The sequence below is a fragment of the Branchiostoma lanceolatum genome, chromosome 2 (genome assembly GCF_035083965.1).
Source record: "Branchiostoma lanceolatum isolate klBraLanc5 chromosome 2, klBraLanc5.hap2, whole genome shotgun sequence".
Lineage (NCBI taxonomy): Eukaryota > Metazoa > Chordata > Leptocardii > Amphioxiformes > Branchiostomatidae > Branchiostoma > Branchiostoma lanceolatum.
The window spans coordinates 8,239,588-8,263,398 of NC_089723.1; the positions used below are offsets into that span (position 1 = coordinate 8,239,588).

The 23,811-nt window shown below is 42.9% G+C and overlaps 1 protein-coding gene across 6 annotated transcripts in view; it reads right to left on the minus strand.

The window, feature by feature from the left end:
* LOC136427352 (allene oxide synthase-lipoxygenase protein-like) overlaps positions 1–17,002 on the minus strand; it is a 37,501-nt gene extending 20,499 nt beyond the window's left edge. The window contains exons 1-9 of one of the 6 annotated variants that reach the window (XM_066416177.1): positions 16,889–17,002; positions 6,274–6,343; positions 5,492–5,655; positions 5,060–5,229; positions 4,451–4,587; positions 3,840–3,884; positions 2,076–2,198; positions 1,449–1,546; positions 823–955 (exon numbers count right to left, since the gene is read on the minus strand). In XM_066416177.1, the coding sequence (XP_066272274.1) occupies positions 823–955; positions 1,449–1,546; positions 2,076–2,198; positions 3,840–3,884; positions 4,451–4,587; positions 5,060–5,229; positions 5,492–5,655; positions 6,274–6,315 (912 nt within the window). In that variant the 5' untranslated portion in view covers positions 6,316–6,343; positions 16,889–17,002. Of the gene's footprint in view, positions 1–822; positions 956–1,448; positions 1,547–2,075; positions 2,199–3,839; positions 3,885–4,450; positions 4,588–5,059; positions 5,230–5,491; positions 5,656–6,273; positions 6,385–15,954; positions 16,145–16,309; positions 16,442–16,888 lie in introns of those variants that run through there. The other 5 variants (XM_066416176.1, XM_066416173.1, XM_066416172.1 and 2 more) reach the window with 5 other exon arrangements.
* Positions 17,003–23,811: the final 6,809 nt, after the last annotated feature.

Below are 23,811 nucleotides of genomic sequence, written 5' to 3' on the forward strand. Positions count from 1 at the left end.
TTTTTTATGGAGCCCCAATTTATGCACAACAAATTAATCATTATAAATCTAGGAATAAAACATATATGAATATAATGAGGGAGGGGTGGAAGTCTATGTGGTAGTTATTAAATAAAGTCGACTCTCCTTAAAGTAAGAATGACGATTTTGATATTAAGGAGTCTGATAAACTAATACAGTGTAGTTTATTTGCTTTGTTTTAATAGCCACCGCACAGCTACAAAAGATGGTATATAGGGCACACGTGAACTAATGATTTTTTAAAAACAAAATGATCCTATTAAAATTTCACTAAGCAGGATGACACATCCAAGAAAAGTTGAAATGAACAAGGGCTAAGTATTGATATTGCATTTTCTTGGTAAATATTGAAAAAAAAAGGGAATTCATGATCAGTTTTTTTAAAGAATTGGTCGCACTGTCAATGTGTTCTAGGTACTAGGTATAAATCTAAGAGTCTAAATGTGGCGTCGGATGGCCAAATTGTTACAATTGCCACAAGAAGAGCAGGGGTACGATTCCTGGCATTCCTGACTAGACGTTGTGTCCTTTAGTAATGACACGTTTCACGTCTTTCACCACTCTTCCCAGGTTTAAAATGGCTACATCGTGACTTTGGCTAGAAAGGCGAAGTGGTAGATAAACGTTAGGCTCAATCTTCCAATACAATGTTCACGACACAGTGGATTAACAACCCACTGCCAGGACGGCCTCATAAAGGTTATATGAACCTTCACGTGTACTTTACTTTAAACTTTCTTTTTTTCTTCTCGGTCGAATTATAAGCATACTGTACAAACGAGACAAAAAGGCTGGACTTACAGGTTTGTTGTTCGCAAATGATGTCACCTTCATGGTGGTGTGATCCACGATGTATAAACGCTTCTTTCCCATCGCTTCATCCAGGGACAGGCCTTGCAGGAAAGGTTTGACCATCTCCGACGTTACGCCAAACCTGTGGATCAAGCGGTTGAGACAAAGTCGTGCTTTTAATGTTGCGTCCAGAACACTTCTTTCTCCAGAACCGTGCCCAGGCACTGTTCTGGATAGTGTCTGGGACAAAAAAAGCACGTTCTTGGATACACGGGTATCATCCAGAACCTTTCCCGATCTAACCCTCAACCCTGAATGGGCACGAAACTGCTTAGGTACGGTTCTGGATACGACACGTACTACGTACTGGCGTGAGAAATCCTTAAGCTGAAAATGCTAACGGGGACATATAGATAGAGGCGGACGTCAAGCGATCCCGATATCTTCTGGTTATTTCCAGCTTTACAAAAGGAATATCAGAGGAATACATATTAACAACTTGCATACTGATTGCCGACAAAACACAGAAAAACTGTGACAGGTTGAGCTATGGTCCATTGAAATGCAAATCAAGGTCACCAACATGGCGGCCAACACCTGTCTGCTCCATTGATATGAAGACGCTCTATACTCACGCCTTCGGTATCTCCGTGCACAGACGAATCGATGTGGGGTTAACTCCATTGAGACGTTGAGCACCAAAATGTTCATCGGTCTTCCAGCCGGCCTTTCCCTTGGGTACAACAAAAGAAATGTCTCTACCAGAAGACTCAATTCATTAAGATAAAAGTGGTGGCTAAGATAATTATAAGTAGGTAGATGTCGTAGATGGACAAATGTCACGATTATGTATATGGCCTCCGTCGGTCAGTATTGACTATGGTAAAATCCTAATTCACAACAGCCCTACAGCATCGACTATGGCTAAACAGCCCTATACGAGAATGGCAGTCTCTGCCACAAAAAGGTCAAAGGTCACCTATGCTTGTTATGATGCGATTTCACCTCTTTGCGCCGGTGGGAATCACCCGAAACTCACTAGATGGACACTTTAGAGGTCAGACGAAGCTGCCAATGTGATTTTTCCATGTGTTAAACTTCAATCAGGTGACTTTTGACTGCCTTTTTCTTACATGTTTTCTATATAAAGTCTAGGGGCCTGTCAATGCTGGGATTCCAGCCAATTAGGACGTGATGGATGATGATAATCTCGCGAGAGGGTCATGTGATCGTCTCGCGAGATTACCGTGAGATTTACTCACTTTCGGGATTCTGCCTTCAGGGAACACTTGGCTGATACTCTCGAATGATGTCCACCGCCCATCGTCAATGAGAAGGGGAAGATCCTTCACGCCTAATGTGACCCCCACTTGAAGCATAGCATCCTGCAATCAAAAATCAAATCAGATCAATAGATATCGAAACCGGAAGTTCCACTGCAGTGCCTTAGAGAAAGTCACTCGGGGGCCGAAAATCTCAAGATTTCATCAAGACCTACCTACATACCAAATATCAGGACAATACACCCAGTCATTCTCGAGATATCAGACACAGCCAGACAGCCAGACAGCCAGACAGCCACACACACACACACACACACACACACACACACACACACACAAACGGTTCCCTGATTTGTGCCGTTGACGTTGTGCCCTTAGGAAAGGCACCCAACACGACTTTCCTCACTTCACTCAGGTGTAAATGAGTACCTAGCTTCAGTTAGGGACGTCCCACGGATAGGACGTTAAATGCAGGTCCCGTGTTTTAGGAGAGCCACACCTCAAACACGTTGAGGTGTGCTTGAACCCACCGCACTTATCGAATGAATGTAATTATAAACATGATGACGTTATAAAGATAGAGTTCATATATGAGCGAGGGCGGTTCAAGAAATATTTGCCCTGACCCTCTCCCGGTTATTGTAGAAAATTGAGTAGAGTTGTATGGATCTATAGTTAAATTCAGAGTGGTCATAAGGGTACCAGGGTCCAGTATTCATAGATTTACCAGAGTAACCTATTGAACTGAATTACCTGGAGTCCAATCTTACTTATTCAAACTTATCTATACACAACATACGACCTATGCTATCATCTACGGGTACTGTACTGATTCTTCAGAATGTGAGTGTTCAGTATTACAACAGTACTATACAAACTGCACTATCATAACTAAGAAGAACGCCCCACTTACTAAAGATCCACTAGATCTCCAACTGAAGCTGTGAATTTCATTCTTTTTTTCACCTTACACTTATTTGCTATGTTTTGTTAACTGCGATATACTTTGTGTGAAACTATATAATTTCAGTGTTGAATTATGATATGATTTAATATATAATTATTATATTTGTATGCAATCAATTATCATATTGTCATCATTTGTTACTATTATTATCGTATGATTTGATGTGATATTGTTATTATTTATTACTACAATTATGTTATGAATTGTTATATTATTGTTATTCTTTTAACTGCGATTGACCCTCTAAATGACTACTTTGTCAGTATTCTGTTACTATTATTATTGTCTGATTTGTTATTGTTATCATTTACCACTATAATTATGTTATGAATTGTTAGATCTATGTTGTTTTTTCGTTAATTTAGACGGGGGAAGACCTTGTATAAGCCATTAATACAAAATGATTTTAATATGTGCGAATAAATCAAATCAAATCAAATCAAGCTTCAAACCTTAACACGTTACTTATATCTGCATGACGTCATTACCATAACCGTTATGACGTATTGAACAAGTAAGGTAAAGCAGTCATCTTCGAGCGTAATAGTTTTTCAAGTAGCTAGTGGTAGTGCAATGCGGTTTCGCCACGGCTCGCGTTTTTTGAACAAATTGCTGCGAAATGCACAATACACATGCATTATGTACAGTACACATGCAATAGGCACGTATGCATCTGGCTATACTATCATGATTCATTGATAACAGTATTTAAGCTTCTGCCATGGATATCTACATGTATAAACACACTTATACGTGTACGGTGATGATACGCGTACCTTCTGTCGGGCTGAAAACTCGTCCTCCGGCGGTAGCTTTGCCAACTAAATGCGTGAAACATGATAAAAAACAAAACAAATTTAGGACAATATCAATACAGGTACAAAGTGGTTTTGTGATATCACATACCAGACACAATATGCATCCCTTATTGAAGTATCCCGTTTCAAAGTTTAAGACAAAAACAAGCCTGCAGCTGCAAGGGAAATTTTAGCCGCTAGAGGGCCCAGACCAACGCCGTTTATTTTAGCTGTTATTAAAACAACGTGGCCATTGCATGTTCAGAACTAGAACCTGGGATACCAAAACCGGACGTTCTGCTGCGGTACCATAGAAAACCGCTGTGAGACCCATAATCAAACTTGTTCTGCCCACGTACCAAATATCATAACGACCCATTATGTTATAATGTAGCTTCTTGACTTATTCTGCTAAATCACATCCACAAACGCTACTAAAGAACTTATTGCCATGCCTCGTAAGCAACGCTCAAGCTCATCGATGGACAAAATTGCGGACACGCCTGCTAATGATCGTGCGACCAATCACGCTCTCGTATTGGCCGAATCAATGATTTTGATTGACAGCCTGGAATTGTCTATAATCGTACCATAGGCAGCAGGCCTGGATTAGGAGAAAAGGACGCGTAAGTCTGCTTCATCTGCTGAAGCTCTCTCTCACGGTTCTCTGGGTGTCGGTCGAACTGGGGTAGTACTGCACCACCAAGGGGCACCCACGCTCTTTCACCTACAGATGACAGCATATCACGTTTTAAACATGAGACATAACGTGAAAAAAAGAAGAACATAGTACAAAAACTACACCACTTCTTTATTACATCACAAGCTACCTACCACCCAAAAATGAAGACCATCTCACGTCCAGGTCAAAAGGTACATAAACGGAAGTTCTGCTGCAGTGCCAAGGTCACATACCAGGGGGCCCAAAATCAACCTTCACTTTCGGCTTCACAGCACCCGCCCACATATCAAATATCCTCGTAAGAGGTTCTTGAGTTATACGCACATAGACACACCCAAAACTACACCCATTTTTCATGGAGATAAAAATGTATAGACCTGAAGCTCCTTTATGCTAAGGTCACAATTCCCAAAACAATTACACGGGGCCACTGCATTTATGTCACCATCCAAAATGAAGAATGCAATTCCTCAGATCAAGCCCCCGCCCTAAGACCCACGGAATTTTATCCACTGACCTGCCCTGATCCATCGGTCGACTGGGAACTCGTACGTTGGGCCGTTACGGTCCGGATGTGGCTTCACAGAGACGGACTGACAGTACCAGTTGTCGCATGAAGCGGTCTCATCTCGGTACACCTCCACCTCATTGATGGGAGGGCGGACGTCAACATTATCCACATTGAGCCTAAAGTATTAAAGGTAAAGCAGTCATCATGTGGTGCAAACGTGTGGCGCAATCGGTAAGGTGTTTCGCCCGGAACCGAGAGGTCCGGGGTTCGAAACCACTGATTTGCATAAAATTAATTCACAAAGATTTTGCCAAGTGGGGACTTTCAGTGACTTTTCGAAAGCAGCTGTACGTTTCAGTGCTCACGTAAAACATATTCTTCTAAGTTCTATATATTTTGAAAATTGCGATATTTTGAAAATTGCGATAAAACACTCACTCCGTGACTGTGCCCCTTTCGAAGTCGTTCCACGGCGAGTCCAGGTGGATATCACGTGATCTCTTTCCTTCACTGCCAATCAGAGCAATGAAGACGTTTCCGTCCGTCCCCGCGCCTTGGTAGTTACCAGTCTTCACTCTCACAAGCGCTGTGTCCCTGCCTCCCTATTGGCGGGACGAGAAAAACAGGTTTATCAGTCTCAATAGACCAATCCCGACTGTCCATCAAAATTAGCTATCCAATCAATGAGAGAGTGACCGCATGTTCGTCAAATGTAAACATGTTTTTATGTTTTTGTCTATGCTCAGATGGCTGTGGGCGGGGCTATGGAATCGGTCTATAAACTTGTTGCTTCCAAAATGGTCATGTGTGCGATTTTAGACCGACTATGCAGATCTTAAATGGTCTGATATTTTTGCTTGCAGGTAAGTTTTGATATGACCTCACATATATTACAAAAACAGGAGTTGAGGGCCCCAAATGTACGTATGAGGGTTAATTTTGAACAAATTGTAACTCCAAATTGTAAAATAAAATAGATGTTATGTTCAGATACAAAGGAGATTTGAGATACTATCGTGCCTAGGACAAAATGGTATTTTCTTAATTGTCATGCAAAATCTACTCATTCAGTAACGATTGGAAATATGACTGGCTAGATATTCAATAACAGTACTATTGAGCTTTTCAAGTTACAACTGATTTTCTAAATTCATAGTGATTTTAACCCCGAAAAACTTTGCATCCTAAACTTTATACATTAGCATAGCATTAAACCTTACCTCTGGCACACTCCCAAAAAATCTCCCAAAAAAAGAGCCCATGGTTGCTAGGCCTGTTGCTTGGTTGGTCCTGTGTAACGACAGCAACTGTTTTCGTCTTATTTAAGTTACCTGTGTGCGAAAGAACTTGTAAATACTGCATGTCAAATACGGTAGAAGACGGAGCACATGTTATTTCGAATTGCCCCTTTTACGATCAAAAAAGAAAAGTGCTGTTTAAAGAGGCCACCAAATTTCTCCATGTTTACAGACAAAAAGAAAACTACTCTCCTCTTAAAGACCCCAGTAAAACTATTTAAATACAGGATAATGTAAACTATGGGCTTCAGTATGCCAAGAAATGTAGGTAACACTGGCTTACGATTTAGTTTGAGACATTGGCTAGCAGTTATATATACTGTTCTACAGATCTAGAGCTCCTGTCTAATTCCTGGTTACTCCAACAAGTAGACGTAAAAATCCTCAAAAATCATATTTCTAGACACACCAAGGCTAATGTGGGGAAGACATTGAGAATTTAGATCCATTTAGATACTCTAACACAATGTTGACAGGGTTGATTTAAAAGTTTAAAAATTTGAGCAAGGTTGGCTTCCCCAAAACTGAAATTTGTAGATAGTATTGTCTTGATTATCCAAGGGATCTTAACTGATTGAAACTTCCTTGGATTATGTGACTTTTTAATGGAGATCTAAGTTATTTTGCATGGTTTGATAATGTTCCTTGGAAAAACAGTACAGAAAAAAATTGAATTCTCTGACAGTTATTATGGTAATTTGTCCTTTCCTATTGTTCTAGGCTGGCAGATGATCTAATCTTTTTATGAATTTATGTGGTTATGGGGGCCAATTCACCCCTGACTACTGCTGGGTAGCTCACAGTAGGATCACTCCCTTTACGACTTGCCCTGCGCAAGGAATCCAGTGGATTAACATCACAAAACCCACACATTATTGAAAAAAGTGGGATCATTGGTCTTCCACTGTCTCGGAAAAAGACGTCAAACCCAAATAAGAATTTATTGTTAGTATTTAGACTAGATTAGTCACATGCTATATTGTTTTTTTGTTTGTTCGTCCTTCCCTGTTACATGTACTTGCAATTAGCCTACGGGCAAGAACTTGCAATAAACTTATATTATCATCTTATTCACACATAGCCTGAGTACCAGCCTCCGTAGTGACCGCTGGCTCAAAAAATTCGCTTGCAAGCGAATTTTTTTTGAGCCAGCGGTCACTACGGAGGCTGGTACTCAGGCTAATTCACACATAAATCAAACATGAATAGATGGACAAAACCAAGTGGCGGCGGATTTAAGTTATATGCAACTTAGAATCAATATCCTCGTCGTCACTTGTACAGTACTATCTAGAATATTTAACAAAACAATCAAACGACGAAAGAAGAATAAAGTTGAGTCTTAACCACTGGATAACTTGATTTAAATCTCAGACGTTTCAAATGACAAAAAAAGTCAGATGGGCGTTTTGGGATTGAAATTCAGTTATCCAGTAGTAAAGTCGCAATTTTGATATTTTTTTCACGTGACGTGGATGTCTGTTATTCACAAACGTAAAACAATCAAACATTTGGATGATAACAAATACAACAAGAAAGACAATAAAACGTATTGCCATGGCGACGATTGAGTGGCTATATGTGAATAATGAAGAAGTTTATTGCAAGTTCATGCCCGTGGGCTAATTGCAAATACATGATAAAAACATAGGAAAAACATACATGCGTCAGTAAACTGTGTCTGACTTTGTAACAATAGGTTACTGGTACTATATACAATTGTTGGCTATATCTAAATTCGCTGGGTTTGACTTCTTTTTTGGAAGCAGTGGAAGACGAAAAGTCCCACTTTTTCTAGTATTTGTGGGTTCTGTGATTTCAAGAGAAAGGTAGCTTTTTGTTCATCCGTGAATGTGCAAAAGTAGGGATATTTCGTGATAACTTGTTTAAATAATTCGGTTCTTTCGTCACTGTTAAATATACACTTGGAAATAAAATGTGTTTCGTCTTCCACCGCCTTGGACGTACAGTATTTACAAATTCTTTGGCACACTGGTAAACTCTTATATCGTCCTCTCTCTACTTCTAGGGAGTGAGCACTAATTACCTTCGCCGAGAAGGTTATGCAGAGGGTAGCGTTTGTTTGTCTGTTTGTAGTGGCACAGCATAACTCGAGAATGCCTTGATGGATTGTCTTGGTATTTGGTATGTTGGTAGGTTTTGATGAGACCTAAAAACGATTAGATTTTGGGCCCCCTAGCCGCTTCTTACGGTACTGCAGCGGAACTTCCTGTTTTGATATCTCGTGTTCTGGACATGCTGTGGAACTTATTTTTGAGTGGTAGATAGATCTTTGGACAGAGAGTAAGTGGTGTGGGTTTGGGCCCCCTGGCGGCTTTTTTTGGAACTGCAGGAACAGGTTTTGCGTCTGACTTTGAAAGGGAATAACTCAAGAAGGGCTTGATGGATGGTAATGATTTTTGGTAGGTAGATAGCTTGAGTGATGACGTACATGATTAGATACTTCTTATGCAAATCAGTATCTAATTTGCATAATTAATGAGGAAAGTTTATACATCCGCCAAATTCCTTGATAGGACTCTGAAACATGTGACATATGTAACCGAGGAAGGCAGAAATATTAATTGATATGAACTATGCAAATGAAGACCTTATTTGCATAATTTATGAGAAAATACTATAACAAGATGGTCTTGATGGATTGTCATGATTTTTGGCATGTGGATAGCTTGTGTGATGCTTAGTATGATTTGACAATAATTATGCAAATTAGATTATGATTTTTGCATAATTAATGAGGCAACTTTAAAAATCCACTTTGTACCATGATATGACTATTCAAATTGTCACTGAGGAAGAGAGGACTGTTCATAGATAGAAAATATGCAAATGTTGGCTTAATTTGCATACTTAATGAGTAACTTCCATTATTCCACACTGGCAAATGACGGCAATTTCATACATTTAATACTTTTTTGTGTCATCAGGGAGGTATGTGAATGTGAACATCGTTGAATCAAATTATGCTAATAAGGGCCTCATTTGCATAATTGATGATAAATATTAGCATAACATTCTTTGTTAAGGTTATAATTTGTTAAGCTCATACTTAGGACATGTTAAATTTAAGACAATCAACTGGTATGATTTATAATTGTTGAGAAACACAGAAATACGTCAGTCATAAAGGTTAAAATCATTTGGCGAAGGTATGAGGTCGTGGAACTCTAGTTCTTAATTTGCTGATGGCCGAGCGCGACTCAAAATCAGCAAGTTCTAGGTACCTCTCTCTAGTGTATACAGATTTACAAGTTTTATAAAATCTCAGTTTACCTGTATCGGCACTTAGATTATGAAGGAATGTCTGGATATACATATCAGAAATTCTGTTCCTTATCAGAGTACATACATATTTGGGGTCACAGAGTGAGCTATCAGAGTATAAGAGATATGAGTAACCGTTACAATCAAGGATTTCTTTAACTCGCTGTAACAATGTTTTTCTACGGCTATTAGTATGTGTAACAGAGCTATGCTGAAATAGGAGTGCGTCTCTCTGCAATGGGTGCGTAGCGATGTCCAATTGCGTCAAGCGTAACCAGTAATAACAAAAACACAGTTCAAGAAAGGCCCACATTACTTCGCAGGGTCACTTATCCCCGCATTGGCCATGTTTCGTGCACATTTTTGAAGCAATGGAGACGATTTTTGCAATAGAAATATTAGTCAATATGAATTTCACCCATTTCACCGATTTTCTGAGTTGTTGCCGTTTAACAACCGTAGACATTCCCCGCGCGCACGTTGTGTACTTCCGCGGTCGCGCGTGTCACATTTTGACCCCGGATTTGGAACACCCTGACAACAACTTAAGAGGAAATGTGGAAGGATGAAACAATAGTGGCAGGGATCAAAAAGTCGATTTGGCACGTATATTGCACAGTGATAGTACCATGTCGTTGAGCATCATTGAACAGTGCATTGAATGAAACCACCCGAGAAACTTATTCGACTTCCAGAAAGCTTTCGACAGAGGAAACAGAGAAAAAAATAGATTAAGGAAAGGGAGCTTAAGGGCGGCGGCTGGACAAAATGGTGAGAGGATTATAGGTTTTGTTATGATAAAGCCTTATAATTCGGGTTTGCCCATGGCAATGTTATCTCTACAGCATACATATCTATTATAGCAATATGGCTAATATTCCCTACGTGAAGTTGATAGGCAGAAGCTAGATTTGATTACGGTAAAAAAACACATCGTTGAGACTTCCCTTGGATATCGATGGTGAATATTTGTGACAATTTAGTACACATCTTGTAAGCCTGCTCAACGAGAAAAATTATACCAGCGCTATTGATCAAGATGAAGAGAGCTAGCCTAGTAAGCTCAAGGCAGGTGATTTTTTGATTAGCCTGGGTGTCAGCCTTTTTAGCTCTCTCGGTCTCTTCTACATCTACATTAGGTTACCCCCAGATAACCCCTTCAGGGGCATAGTAGGGGGGGAGTTGAGGTCCCGGGCTAAGGCGGGCAGGCCTCCAGCCTGGCACGGAACGACTCAACGGTGGGAGCCGTCGCAACCGTGCCAGGCAGGGTGTTCCACTGAGGGATGGTACGGGGAAAGAAAGAGTGTTTGTATGTGTCAGTTCTAGCGTGGATGGTGTAAAACTTGAGGTCGTGGCTCCCCCGGGTCCGCCCCTGGGCTGGTGTCAGTAAACTGTAAGTGTCTATATTAATGTGGTTATTAACAAGTTTGTAGAAGAAGGTGAGGCGGGCGTTCCTCCTCCTTTCAGAGAGAAGGGGCCACTGCAGGTCGTTGAGCATTTGTGTCACGCTGCTAGTCCGCCGATAGTCATTAAGGGTCACGCGGGCGGCCCTGCGCTGGACGGCCTCCACCGCCTGTATCCCTTTGGTGGTGTACGGGTCCCAGACGATGGCACTATATTCCAAGTGAGGCCGCACCAGCGCTTTGTAGCAAGTGGCCTTGACCCTAGATGGACAATGGGTCAAATTGCGCCGAATGACCCCCAGAACACGACCGGCTTTGCTAGTGGCGTGGTTGATATGGGTGTCCCACCGCAAATCGTCGGACAGTTGTACTCCAAGATAGGGGTGGGACTTAACACCGGTAAGGGCTTCTCCACAGAGGGAGTACTGGGTTAGGGTGGGATGCTTCTTACGGGTGATATGAAGGATGTGACATTTAGAGGGGTTGAACGACATGAGCCAACGATTTTGCCATTCTGATAACGCATCGAGATCGGACTGTAGAGCTTGAGCGTCAGAGGGCTTGCTGATGGTTCGATAAATCAAGCAATCGTCGGCAAATAATCGAACATGTGAATCTACGGAGTTGGGGAGGTCATTAATGTACAGTAGGAAGAGTAGAGGGCCTAACACTGTACCCTGCGGAACTCCAGAGGTGACCCTGACAGCTTTAGATGTTCCGCCGTCAAAGACAACCCTCTGGGTTCTCTCCGTTAGGAAGGCCCTAAGCCAAGACTGAAGAAGGTCAGAAATGCCGTAGTGCTTGAGCTTGCTCAGCAGCCGCTCGTGGGGCACGGTGTCAAACGCCTTGCTAAAGTCAAGCACCGCAGCATCGACCTGTTTGTTATGGTCAAGATTCTTGGCCAAGTCTTGGAGGGTGAGTACCAGCTGGCTCTCACAGGACAGACCCTTCCTGAAACCGTGCTGCGCCGGGGACAGAATGCCGTAGGTGTCTAGATGTTTCATCATGTGGCTGTGAACGATGTGTTCGAGCACTTTGCCACAGACCGATGTCAGAGACACCGGCCTATAGTTGGAAGGCATTGTTCTGTCACCCTTTTTGAAGATTGGAGCGATGTTAGCTGTTCTCCAATCCTCAGGAACGTATCCCGTAGATATTGACTGGGAGAATATTGTCTGTAAGATTGGCGCAATTTGCTCGGCAACAGTTTTCAGGAGGCGAGGTGGTATTCCGTCTGGTCCTGTGGACTTGCTGGGATTAAGACTAGAGAGCTGTTTGGCTACCCCCTCCACTGAGATGTTAAGGGAGGGGATAGTTGGAGCTACGGGTTCGCCAAGGGTAGGAACGGTGGATTTATCCTCCCTGGTAAACACTGACTCAAACTGGGCTCCCAGGGCATCAGCCTTTTCCTTGGGGTCGGATGTTAGCACCCCCTGATGTCTTAGGGCTGATGCACCTGTAGAGTCCTGTCTGAGAGATTGTACGTAGCCCCAAAAGGCCTTGGGATTATCCTCGATGTTTGTCTCGAGGTAGTTGGAAACATAATCCCTATGGGCCTTCCTAACTCTCTGCTTGACTCCCTTCCTACACCTCTTGAACTTTGCCCAGGCTTCATGGGAGTTGGATCTCCTAGCCTTGGAAAAAAGTTCAGACCGTTTACGCATGGCTTTGCGAATCTGGGGTGTTATCCATGGTTTGCTAGACTGTGGCCTCACTCGTTTCCTGGGAACATGCTTATTGGCAGCACCACTAACGGCTGCCTTAAACAGCTCCCAGTTTTCTGAGGCAGTATTATGCTGTGCTTGGTCTGCGAAGTCACGGCTGAATGTTACCATATCCTGCTGGAGTGCATCGATGTTGGCTTTCCTCCACAGGTATATGAGCCGATCTTTCGTGTTGGAAATTTGGGGTTTAACTTGAACATCAATCAGCGGGATGTCATGATCGCTGAGACCTGGCAAAACTTTAACTCTCTCCACTAAGGTGGAATTTGTGGTGAGAAACAAGTCCAGGGTGTTCGAAGTTTGCCCCACAGTGTGAGTTGGTTCGCAGACCATTTGTTCCAGACCACAGTCATTGGCAAGGCAGATGTAATTGCTCGTGAGACTGGATGGGCTAGGAGCGATGGTATGAGCTTCAGGGTTCCAAGTCGCATCTGGCAAGTTGAAGTCCCCTGCTAGCCAGATGTGGGCATTGTTGTTATTTGCCCGCATTTGCAACACCGATCTTTCTAGTGCTGCAAAATCATCATGACCAGCAGTGGGGGGGGGGGCGATAGTAGGCCCCAATGAAGATAGACTTACTGTTAGCCAGCTGGACCTGGACCCATGTCAGCTCGCAGGGGCAGTCCGGTTCTGGGTGGTGGGTTGCTATAATGTTGTTCTTTACAGCAACAAGCACACCCCCTCCCCGGCCAGCTCGGTCTCTCCTGAACACATTGTACGTGTCCGGAAAGACTTCGCAGCTGCCCACTGACGAGTCCAACCATGTCTCAGTGCCAACAACAATGTCTGGTTGCACAGCTTCGCAAAATGCATGCAGTTCAGGTACCTTGTTGCGAATGGATCGAAAGTTGACAACACAGGTCCTGACTGGTTTGGTGTGTGTATGGTCACGAGGTGGCGGAGTAATGCTATGACCAAGAGGTGAAGATGTAGCCAGAGGAGAACCAATAGATCTTGCTGGACTGGAACAGGTGCTGGTGTCGAAAGAGGAGAAACAATTAGAAGTTTCAAAGACTGTAGTGTTGAAAAGACTGGAGCTGAAGTTCCATGGACAAAAACGACAGAGAGAGATCAGAGTAAATCTACAAACGTCTGACAGCCAGGCTAGTCCTGTATCTTCCTGTGACCATGAAAAAAGTACACACTTTCAGGCTTTATCTTTGTAAATACGACATGCACAATAAGCGTGCATGGGGGGAAATACCAGTTTGAATGACTGACCCTCACTGTAGAGAAACATACTTGTCGGTTAACATCTAACATGGACATATATATGGCCTCCGTCGGTCAGTATTGACCATGGTAGAATCCTAATTCACAACAGCCCTACTGCATCGACTATGGCTAAACAGCCCTACACGAGAATGGCAGTCTCTGTCACAAAAATCACATCTGTAAGCTGACTCAGTTCTGTTGCAAAGCTCTTTTCTGCGGATCCGCTTTTCTTTTGCACTGTGTATCAGTCTGGCTTCTCCTGATTTGAGCTGTCTTAACAGTGTGCATCTCCACCTGGAACGGTTACTTGCAAGGTCCTCCCAGTGCTCCGTATCAATATCTAGAGCCTTCCGTCTTGGATAGATTGTTGAATATCATGCACTCCCAAGCCAGACCTCAGATGTTGTATGAAACAATCCTGAAACATTTACTTTTATCTTTAAAAACTCCACTCTATGCAAGAGAGGATACCGTGGGTACTCAACCTGACCATAAATCAAAAGCTGTTGCACCATAAATCAAAAGCTGTGGCGTCGCGGTGGCGCAGTGGCAGGGTGTTTGGCCCCAGAACCCAGAGGTACCGGGTTCAAATCCAGGGTTCCCTGATTTGTCCCGTTGACGTTGTGCCCTTGGGAAAGGCACTTTACACAACTTCCCCCACTTTACTCAGGTGAAAATGAGTACCTAGCTTCGGTAAGGGACGTCCCTCAGATAGGACGTTAAATGGAGGTCCCGTGTTTGAGGAGAGCCACACCTCAAGCACGTTAAAGAACCCAACACACTTATCGAAAAGAGTAGGGGTCCTTCCCGGTGTGTGTGGATCATACAAATCCGGTATACCGGGTATGCAATACAAACAAATACAAACAAACCCAAGTTGTCAGGTTACTTATTTGATGAGGCTTCAAATGGGGTTTTTGACGTATTTGGCCCTGAGTGTTTTCATTACATTCTGGTCTTCAGTGTGTTCACGTCCATTAGTCCTGCATGCAATGAGCCAATCATACGAGAATATATATGCATACTCTTATCATAGTTATGACTAGCCTACATGAAAAATAAGCCATGCTATCACATAAGTTGAGGACTGAGCAACGTCTTTCGTAGTAGACTTCAAAATAAACCATAAGGTTGAACTGGAGCTGATCATTTGTATCCGAATAAGAAGAACGTGTCTAGAATACTGACAAGGAGGATAAGGTAGCATGAACAAGTTTGTCATGAAAGTGATTTGTCAATTCAATCGGCCGCGGCGACGCCGCCAGCGTGCCGCGGGTCAAGTGAGAGGGGGCTTAACTTTCAAGGGAGTCAAAGGTTGTCTTTAACAGATTTAATATTGATGGTTCCACAGGTGTCAGTACAGGATAATTAGGCAATTATCTAGGAGAGGCAGGTCACCTAGGCCCACACCCAAGCCTATCTATTGTCTTGGGTGTCAGAGAGCTAGGCTACCACGACACACCCAAGATACGCCAGCGGCCATTTCTGGCAAATCCATTGCGACTTTTTAGTCTATAGCTGCCCCAAGTATGCATAAATGATCAAGTAGTATGCACATGCATAGAACAATGTACTATTTCACTTTACTAAAGGCTGGCATGATATAGGTGCGTCACTATTCGTCATAAATCAAGAGCTGTTGCACACCAAAACAGCACAGACCAGGCTCACTGACTCGATAGGCCTGATTAACAGGGGGGTCTTCTGTGGACGAGGGATTGCCTACTGGATTTTATATTTGTGCATGTTTGGGTTTTATGTCGGCTTGTATACGTTCAACCTAGCACCAACTTGAAAGCCAATAATCCCTTTGCGAACTTGATAGATTTATATTTATAATGAAAACTAACATTATTGAGGAAACCCATAGATATCAATAATTAGTAAGAGTACACAGTTGTATTGGTACACGCCCACCCCTCCGACGCAAGGCTTTTACTTAGAAAAAGTCAATTAAACGAGAACTATATAACTACCTTGTGTTGAATAACACTGAAGCGTCCACAGAATCTGTTCCTTTGTAATGTTGATGACGTTGAGCCTTCAAACTGACGTTGAGTTCTGACAAAACGTTCAATCTACACCAGACAGACAGAAATTGTGGACGTTCGTGACGAGACAGTGCTGTCTGAGAGGATTTCTGGCGGTTTTGTCATTGCGGTGCCCAAAGGCAAGAAACACATGACAGTTGACCTGTGATGAGGGTCTGCATGGGGGGATTCTGGCTACGATTAACGGTGTGTTACCGAAACGTGCTAGATCATTAGATCATATTGCAAGTATGATGATAAAAAATTTGAAAATGTATCATTTGGCAGGACACGTACTTACAGTTATGTTTTGTTGTCGACGAAGTCGGTTATGACAGCTAGTTGTTCATGCACGCTACGACTGTACAGACGAACTTTGCGTTCAGCCTATCAATACCTCCAAGGTGTTCAAACGTATAAATACCTCCTATTAATAGGATACGTCAAGGTCTTTCTAATGAACGATTATGATTGGTCCAATTTGGCGGCATTCGCAGGTATTGGCCAGGATGCCGATCACGCCACGCCTAATTATCGACGAAGCCAGATCTTGAAGATGATAGATTTGATAAATGACCCCCGCACTGTGCGATGACAGTACCAGATAATTAGACAATCAGTTGGAAGACTTGGGGGGCATCAACCTCACTTAGGGTCGAGGTCGTATCGAGGTCACCTGCTGGTGCTACCACATACGTTGAAGTTCTCCCAACTCCACTCCAACGTATCTAAAGGAAGTACGGTCTCATTGTACCATGTCATAGCTCTACCAAGGACAACATGGTAACCTAGCGCACGCTCTTTTATTTATATAAATTTCTCTGTCGCAATGAAAACATTCCTCAAAGATCGAGAATTTGTACGGTAAATGTATTCCCACCTGTGAGGCACAAATCGGACGACAATGTTAGAGGTATCTTATCGATGATCCGCCACGGTATTACTCTTGCATGAAATGAAGCAGAACCTGTCTGGTCGCTCTGGAGCTTATTGTGAGTCACCTCTGAAATGGGAGTGACACGCGGACATAATAATGAGAGGCGCTCGCTTGTGGATTGGACCATTCTAAAATCAGCCTACACATTACTGGCAATGTATGGTTTACGCTTTACGTTTCATAAAGGTAACTGTTACGGTGTACGTAGAAAGAAAGCGACCAATTACGTGTTACGGCTTATGTACTGATTACGAATTACGTTGATTTGGGGCGACTGCCTACGTATTACGATGACCGAAATGGGCATGCAGGCCCTCTTCAAAACGTACAAGTATGACCAAAAAGACAACAAAACACACAAAGCTTTAAAAAGATTCGTTTTTTTGTCGTTGAAATTCGTTGAGTGATTTGTCAATTCGATCGCCACGGGCGTGCCGCGGGTCCAGCGAGAGGGGGTCTAAACGTTCAAGGGAGTCAGAGGTGGTGTTTGACAAATTCAATATTGATGGTTCCACGTGCCATTATTAGGTGTCAGTACAGGGTAATTAGGCAATTATCTAGGAGAGGCAAGTCACCTAGGCCCCCAAATACGGTATAGAAATGGTGGAGAAAACCTTAAAATCACATTGATGATTGGATTGTTAACATGACATATTGTTTCCTTTTGCGTTTTTTAATAAAGTGAGTGAATCTCTTATTCTAATGCTACTATTAACGCAAACATGACCCACGATAATTACACTTATTTCGATGTCGCTGCTTTTCGAGACCCTCAGGGCCGGTTTGCACATGCCTTTTTGGCGACGCCTCAGGGGCGGAGGCATTTTTTAGTCTATTGTGGATCTCTCTATGCTGTTAAGTGACCCTGGTGAGTTTCTGTACGTACCCCTAGTAGCGTCTAAGTGGAAGTGGATAGAGAAAACCCATGTCACTAGAGAAGTATACAAAACACTGCAAAATGACGTGTAAAACTAGACACGCCCAAATCTGTTCTGAGATTCGGGTAGGCCGAATCAGTAATGAGCATTTGGTAACTCTCGACTGCAACAGCGGACCTGTTAGACCAGTTTGAACGACTGTACAGTGTGATGCGTGATGCCTCTGGGCACCGCACGCAGTGACAAAATCTGTCAGAAACCCTCGAGCTATAAATCTCAGACAGCACTGTCTCGCCGTGGATGTCCATAATTTCTGACTGACTGGCGTAGATTGTACGTTTTTGCTGGAAAGTCTCAAGTTTAAAGGATCAACGTCATCAAACCGATTTTGCGGACACACCAGCGTTACAATTCAACATAAGCTAGTTATATAGTTCTAATTTCATTGATTTTCTAAGTAAAAGCCTAGTGTCGGAGGCCTCGTGGGTGAACGTATACGCAGTACAAACATGTACTCAAACTTCAAGGTCTATGCGATTCCTCAACTCGGATGTGACTTTTCATCATCAATAGAAAGTCATTTTTTTTACTTACTAAGTCAACAAAGAGATTAATTATTGGCTTTGGTGCTAGGTTTCACGTATACAAGCCGAAAAGCCAAACATACACAAATATAAAATCCCTTCGGCAAGCCTTCGTCCTAAAAGACCCCCATGTTAGGCCTCATAGAGTCAGTGACCCTGACGCGCCTTATAATGCACAGCCTAAAACGGTGAAGTTGTATACAGAGTTGTTAAATGATCCAGGATTTTTTTATGCAAACGGCCGAGCTACATGGCATGTCGCATGCATACTACATGATAATCTGTGCATACTTAGTGCAGCTATAATCTAACAAATCTGCGCCAGAAATGGCCATTTGTTAGACATGGGAGGGTCGCGATAGCTCTCTATTATTGACGGCCCGAGGCAATAGATTTTTAGCATGAGTGTCACCCTGTTTAGTTCTAGACTCTACCATCACCAAACAAAACCAGGTTTCGAGAATGTAGAGCCTGGAACTAAACAGGATGGCACTCAAGCTAATAGACCGTTATCTTTTATTGGAAAAATGTTCGTGCGATGTTATCCTACTTGATGACCAGAAAAGCCCAGTCTGAATAGGGTTAAATGCAAATTGTTCATAAGAATAACATCACAGCAGCAGTTTGTTAAGGGATAATTGGCTTTGAGGGTAAATTGCTTCGAACGGTGTTGATATTTTAACCTGCAAGTTATTTGTAAGTTGCTCAATAAAACTTTACACAACGTATGATATGCATACTTTGTTCCCTTATAAATAATATTACAAGATGGATAATCCCACTCATACAGGACTAAATCGTCATATAATCAAGCATTCTGGACATAAACCCTACATGTGTGAGGAGCGTGGGTACAGGACAGCTGTTAAGTTTCACTTTTCCAAGCACATGAGAACTCATGCAGGAGAAAGGCACAACAAGTGTGACCAGTGCGACTATTCTGCAGCACAGACATCCAATTTGGACCAACATCATCTTAATAGACACACTGGGGAGAAACCCTACATGTGTGGAGGGTGTCTATACAGGACGGCTTATAGGTCTTACCTAACAAGACTGGTCAAACTTGCGTTCAGAGTTCGATAGAGATCGAACGAGATTCAACGTGATTTGGCCGTACAATGTCCTTGTTTGAACTACGGTACGGCCAAATCTGGTTCTATCTCGTTCGAACTCTGACGTAAAGAAACGTCGAGTCCGGTCGGTACTTGGACGGGAAATTGCTTAAGACCACCGGATGCCGTAAGCATTACTTTTGATTTCTTGTCTGAGGCCGAAATACCAATTCTGATCTTTTTTTTCCAAAAGCATGCTATAAGTACATTCGCCGTAGGCGACAGATGCTACGGCCAATGTACTTATAGCATGCTTTTGGCATCGAGAGGAACGTCGAGTCCGGTCGGGCCCAATCATGGAAAATGGTCCCGAGCTATTTCCCGTCCAAGTACCGACTGGACTCGACGTTCCTTTACGTCAGAGTTCGAACGAGATAGAACGAGATTTGGCCGCACCGTAGTCCAAATAAGGACATTGTACGCTAGCCAGACAGGGAGCCAGACAGAGAGGGAGTCAGACAGAGAGCAAGCCAGCCAGAGAGCTAGACAGACAGAGAGCCGGACAGACACCGAACCAGACAGACAGAGAGCTGAGACAGAGAGTCAAACATAGAGCCAGCCCGCCATAGAGCCAGATAGACAGAGATCCAGCCGGCGGCCAGAAAGCCAGAAAAACAAAGAACCAGTTAGACAGACAGACAGACAGAGAACTATAGAGCGAGTCAGACAGAGGGCCATACAGACAGAGAAGCAGACAGACAGTGAGACAGGCAGAGAGCCAGACAGACTGAGAGCCAGACAGGGATCCGACAGACAGTGAGTCAGGCAAGCAGAGAACCAGACAGACAGACAGAGAGCCAGACAGAGAGTCAGACAGACAGGGAGCCAGACAGACACAGAACCGGACAGACAGACAGAGAGAGAGACAGATAGAGAAAGAGTAAGACAGAGAGCCAGACAAATAGTCCGACAGACAGAGACACAGACAGACAGTGAGCCAGACAGATAGTCCGACAGACAGAGACACAGACAGATAGACAGAGAACCATACAGCGAGTCAGACAGAGGATCAGACAGACAGTGAACCAGACGGACAGAGACCTAGACGGACAGAGAGCCAAACGTAGAGGCAGATTGAGACAAGAATCAAACAGACAGAAAGGCCAACAGACAGAGAGGCCAACAGACAGACAGCCAAACAGACAAAGAGCCAGATAGACAGAGAGTCGAACAGAGAGAGAGCCGGCCAGAAAGCAAGACAGACTGTGAGACAATCACAGAGCTAGACAGACAGAGAGCTGGACAGAGAGTCAGACAGACAGAGAGTTAGGCGGACAGAAACCAAGACAGACAGAGAGATAGACAGAGAGTCAGACACCCGGAGAGACAGACAGACAGATTGTCAGGCAAAGAGTCAAATAGGCAGAGTGCTATGTAAAGAGAAAGACAGACAGGTACTGACGCAGACAGAGATTCAGACAGAGAGTCAGATAGACAAAGGGCCAGACGGACAGAGAGTCAGACGGACAGAGAGCAGGCCAGATGGAGAGTAAGACAGACGGACAGACAAGCAAACAGACAGACAGAGAGTCCGACAGACTGAGAGTCAGGCAGACAGGAACCCGGATAGTCAGAGAGCCAGACAGACAGACAGACAGTCAGACAGACAGACAGACAGACAGACAGACAGACAGTCAAAGAGTCAGGGAGACAGAGATCCAGAAATACATATAATTTGTTCCCTTTTTCCGGAGTTAACCGTGATCAAATTTTGTGTTATATGGTATTGGATCAGACTTTGTAGGGATGTAAAAAGAGATATCATATCCCATATTTTTCCATTATTATATTGAATCTTTGCATCTTGCATAGCATTAAACAATTCAGGACTTACATTGGGCTGGAGAATGAGGGTCACAACTAATGTCCTAAAGAAACATGTACATGTGTACGTTTTTTTCGCTTTGTTGTTGTATAAGTAAACAGAATAAAATCACTATCAGTAGTTTGGTTCTTGTAACATTGCATGAAAGATTAAAACATGTTGTTTTTAACTCATGTGGCTTTCTTACCTTTGCATATTCGCACTAAACCTGGGATTACCGATTATCTAGTTTGGTATGACCTTACGTGTTTGTTAATGGTCACGCATATGTTAATTTAATCTATTAGAAGAGAATTCTTATTAATAACGAAGGTAGCGCTCCGAATGACCGCGGTTCCCGGTCACTGTACCAGCGTCGGCCTTTCAAGAAATAAAGGTTAATGGGTCTTCAACTGATGTTTGTTGAGTAGAAAGTACTAGAAACCCGAACCAAGGATTCACTTCTTGCCCGAACATAGAAAGATGATACAAAATATATAAACATCGCCGTGGCGGGAGTGTGTTACACGTCTCAGGATCGTTTCCAAGCCGTCTATAAACCATTTCCAAGCCGTTTTTTGCTAACCTGGCGACACCATTGAGGACGCTGCAGTCAACATGTCCATGTCAAGCGAACATAGAACGCACAATCTGGGTAATCAGGCGACAAGGCCGCATCACCGTTATCGCGCACTAATAACTACACGGTTACAGGAATCATTCGCCGCGCCGGAAAACCAACACTGCGGCACCAATAAAAAAAGAACAAGAAAACGTTACATTGAATATAAAACTTTATGCATAGTTATAATGATATCCGAAAAATCTGGAGCCAAAATTGAGGAGAAAGTGCATTATTTGTGCCCCTTTTTTCTGGGATTACTTCTTACCGAAGTTACCGACACATTACCGACACATTACCGGAATCTAAGACTCAACCGAACTGTTTTGTATGAGCTTGAGCCTCGTGAACCTTTACTACAGCAACTGTCCGAACTATAGACATCAGGTTGGAAGGATATCGAGACAAAGTTCACAGGATGAGAGGAAAGGACAAAGCACAAAGTGACCAGAACGGGGACTGAAGGCGGACAGGCAAAACTAAGGAATTCTGGTGAGGAATGCAGCAAGATCTGGAGTCCGATACAATCACGTGTGACTGAGGTGAGATTTTGAAACATCTTTTCTTTTTCTTTTAATTCCCTCAAAATAAAATGTGTACTTCACATCTCAAACGTATTCTAAATTGCTTTGTAATGAACTGTAAATTTTCAGAATATGTGTATCTTTTGTGACAATTTGTGAGAAAGACACCTTCCAAGTTTCGTGACTGACTTGTCGCTACAACACAAAAACAGTCTAAATTTGTTCCCAGACAAGTCAGTGGCTGAAAGACAGGACCTGAGGAAAATAAGTTACAATGTTGTGAGTTCCTATAAAGGTTTGTTGGTTTTTGTTTAGAGGGAAAGGATATATCTCGACGTTGACTTTGATGTAAGAATTAACATGTAGCATATGGTGAGGTCGGAAATCGGTCAGGAATACGTCGGCAAGGTTATTTGAGAATTGGTCGGAAAATCACCTCGCTGGAGAAATCTGGTCGGGATTGGGTCCGACGGGTTGATGGGTGCTACCTGAAGAGAGTTTCATGGCTATTGGCATAGTCATCCTGTCAGTATCATTGGTTTAAACCATTGGTAGGAGGATCCTATGATGCATTCTGTGAATAATTATTTTTGCAGAGAAGGTTATATTTTGGACAGCGTTCGTGTGTGTGTGTGTGTGTGTGTGTGTGTGTGTGTGTGTGTGTGTGTGTGTGTGTGTGTGTGTGTGTGAGGCTGTCACCACGATAACTTGAAAATGCCTGGATGGTGTGTCATATTATTCATATTTGGTTTAATGGTTAAGATGGGGATTGCATTTTTGCAGCATTTGGAAGTTAAGTAAATGTGGACATTATTGGACATAAATGATGGACCTCATTTACATAATTGATGACAATGCTATAATAGTCCTTCTTTGCTAAGAATCTACTTTGAGCAGCTTATTTGGTTAGAGAACTTGATCAACTGATATTAATCATGCAAATGAGGTTCTTAATTACATAATCAATGAGAGATAACGTTATATATGATATGTCACTTGAAAGGGTTAACATCATTTGGCGAAGGTATGAGGTCGTGGATAGAGTGCATACATCATAGGATCATGTTGATCGATGTCCTGAATTGTTTTTGTCATCTACTCTTTCCATCTGTCAATTCTGATTTTGGCGACGCCTCAGGGGCGAGCCAAATTTTTATTCATAATGTTGTGATTCACCTGCCCTACATGCGGCAAACTTTGTAAGAGCAGAGCTGGACTCGCTGCCCAAGGCCGAGTCCATCGATGTTGAACTGAACGTCCGTCAGGATGACAAGGAGAAGATGATGATGATCATCAGAATAATTTATTTATTTCAATAATTCTGCAAAAGCCATCATAA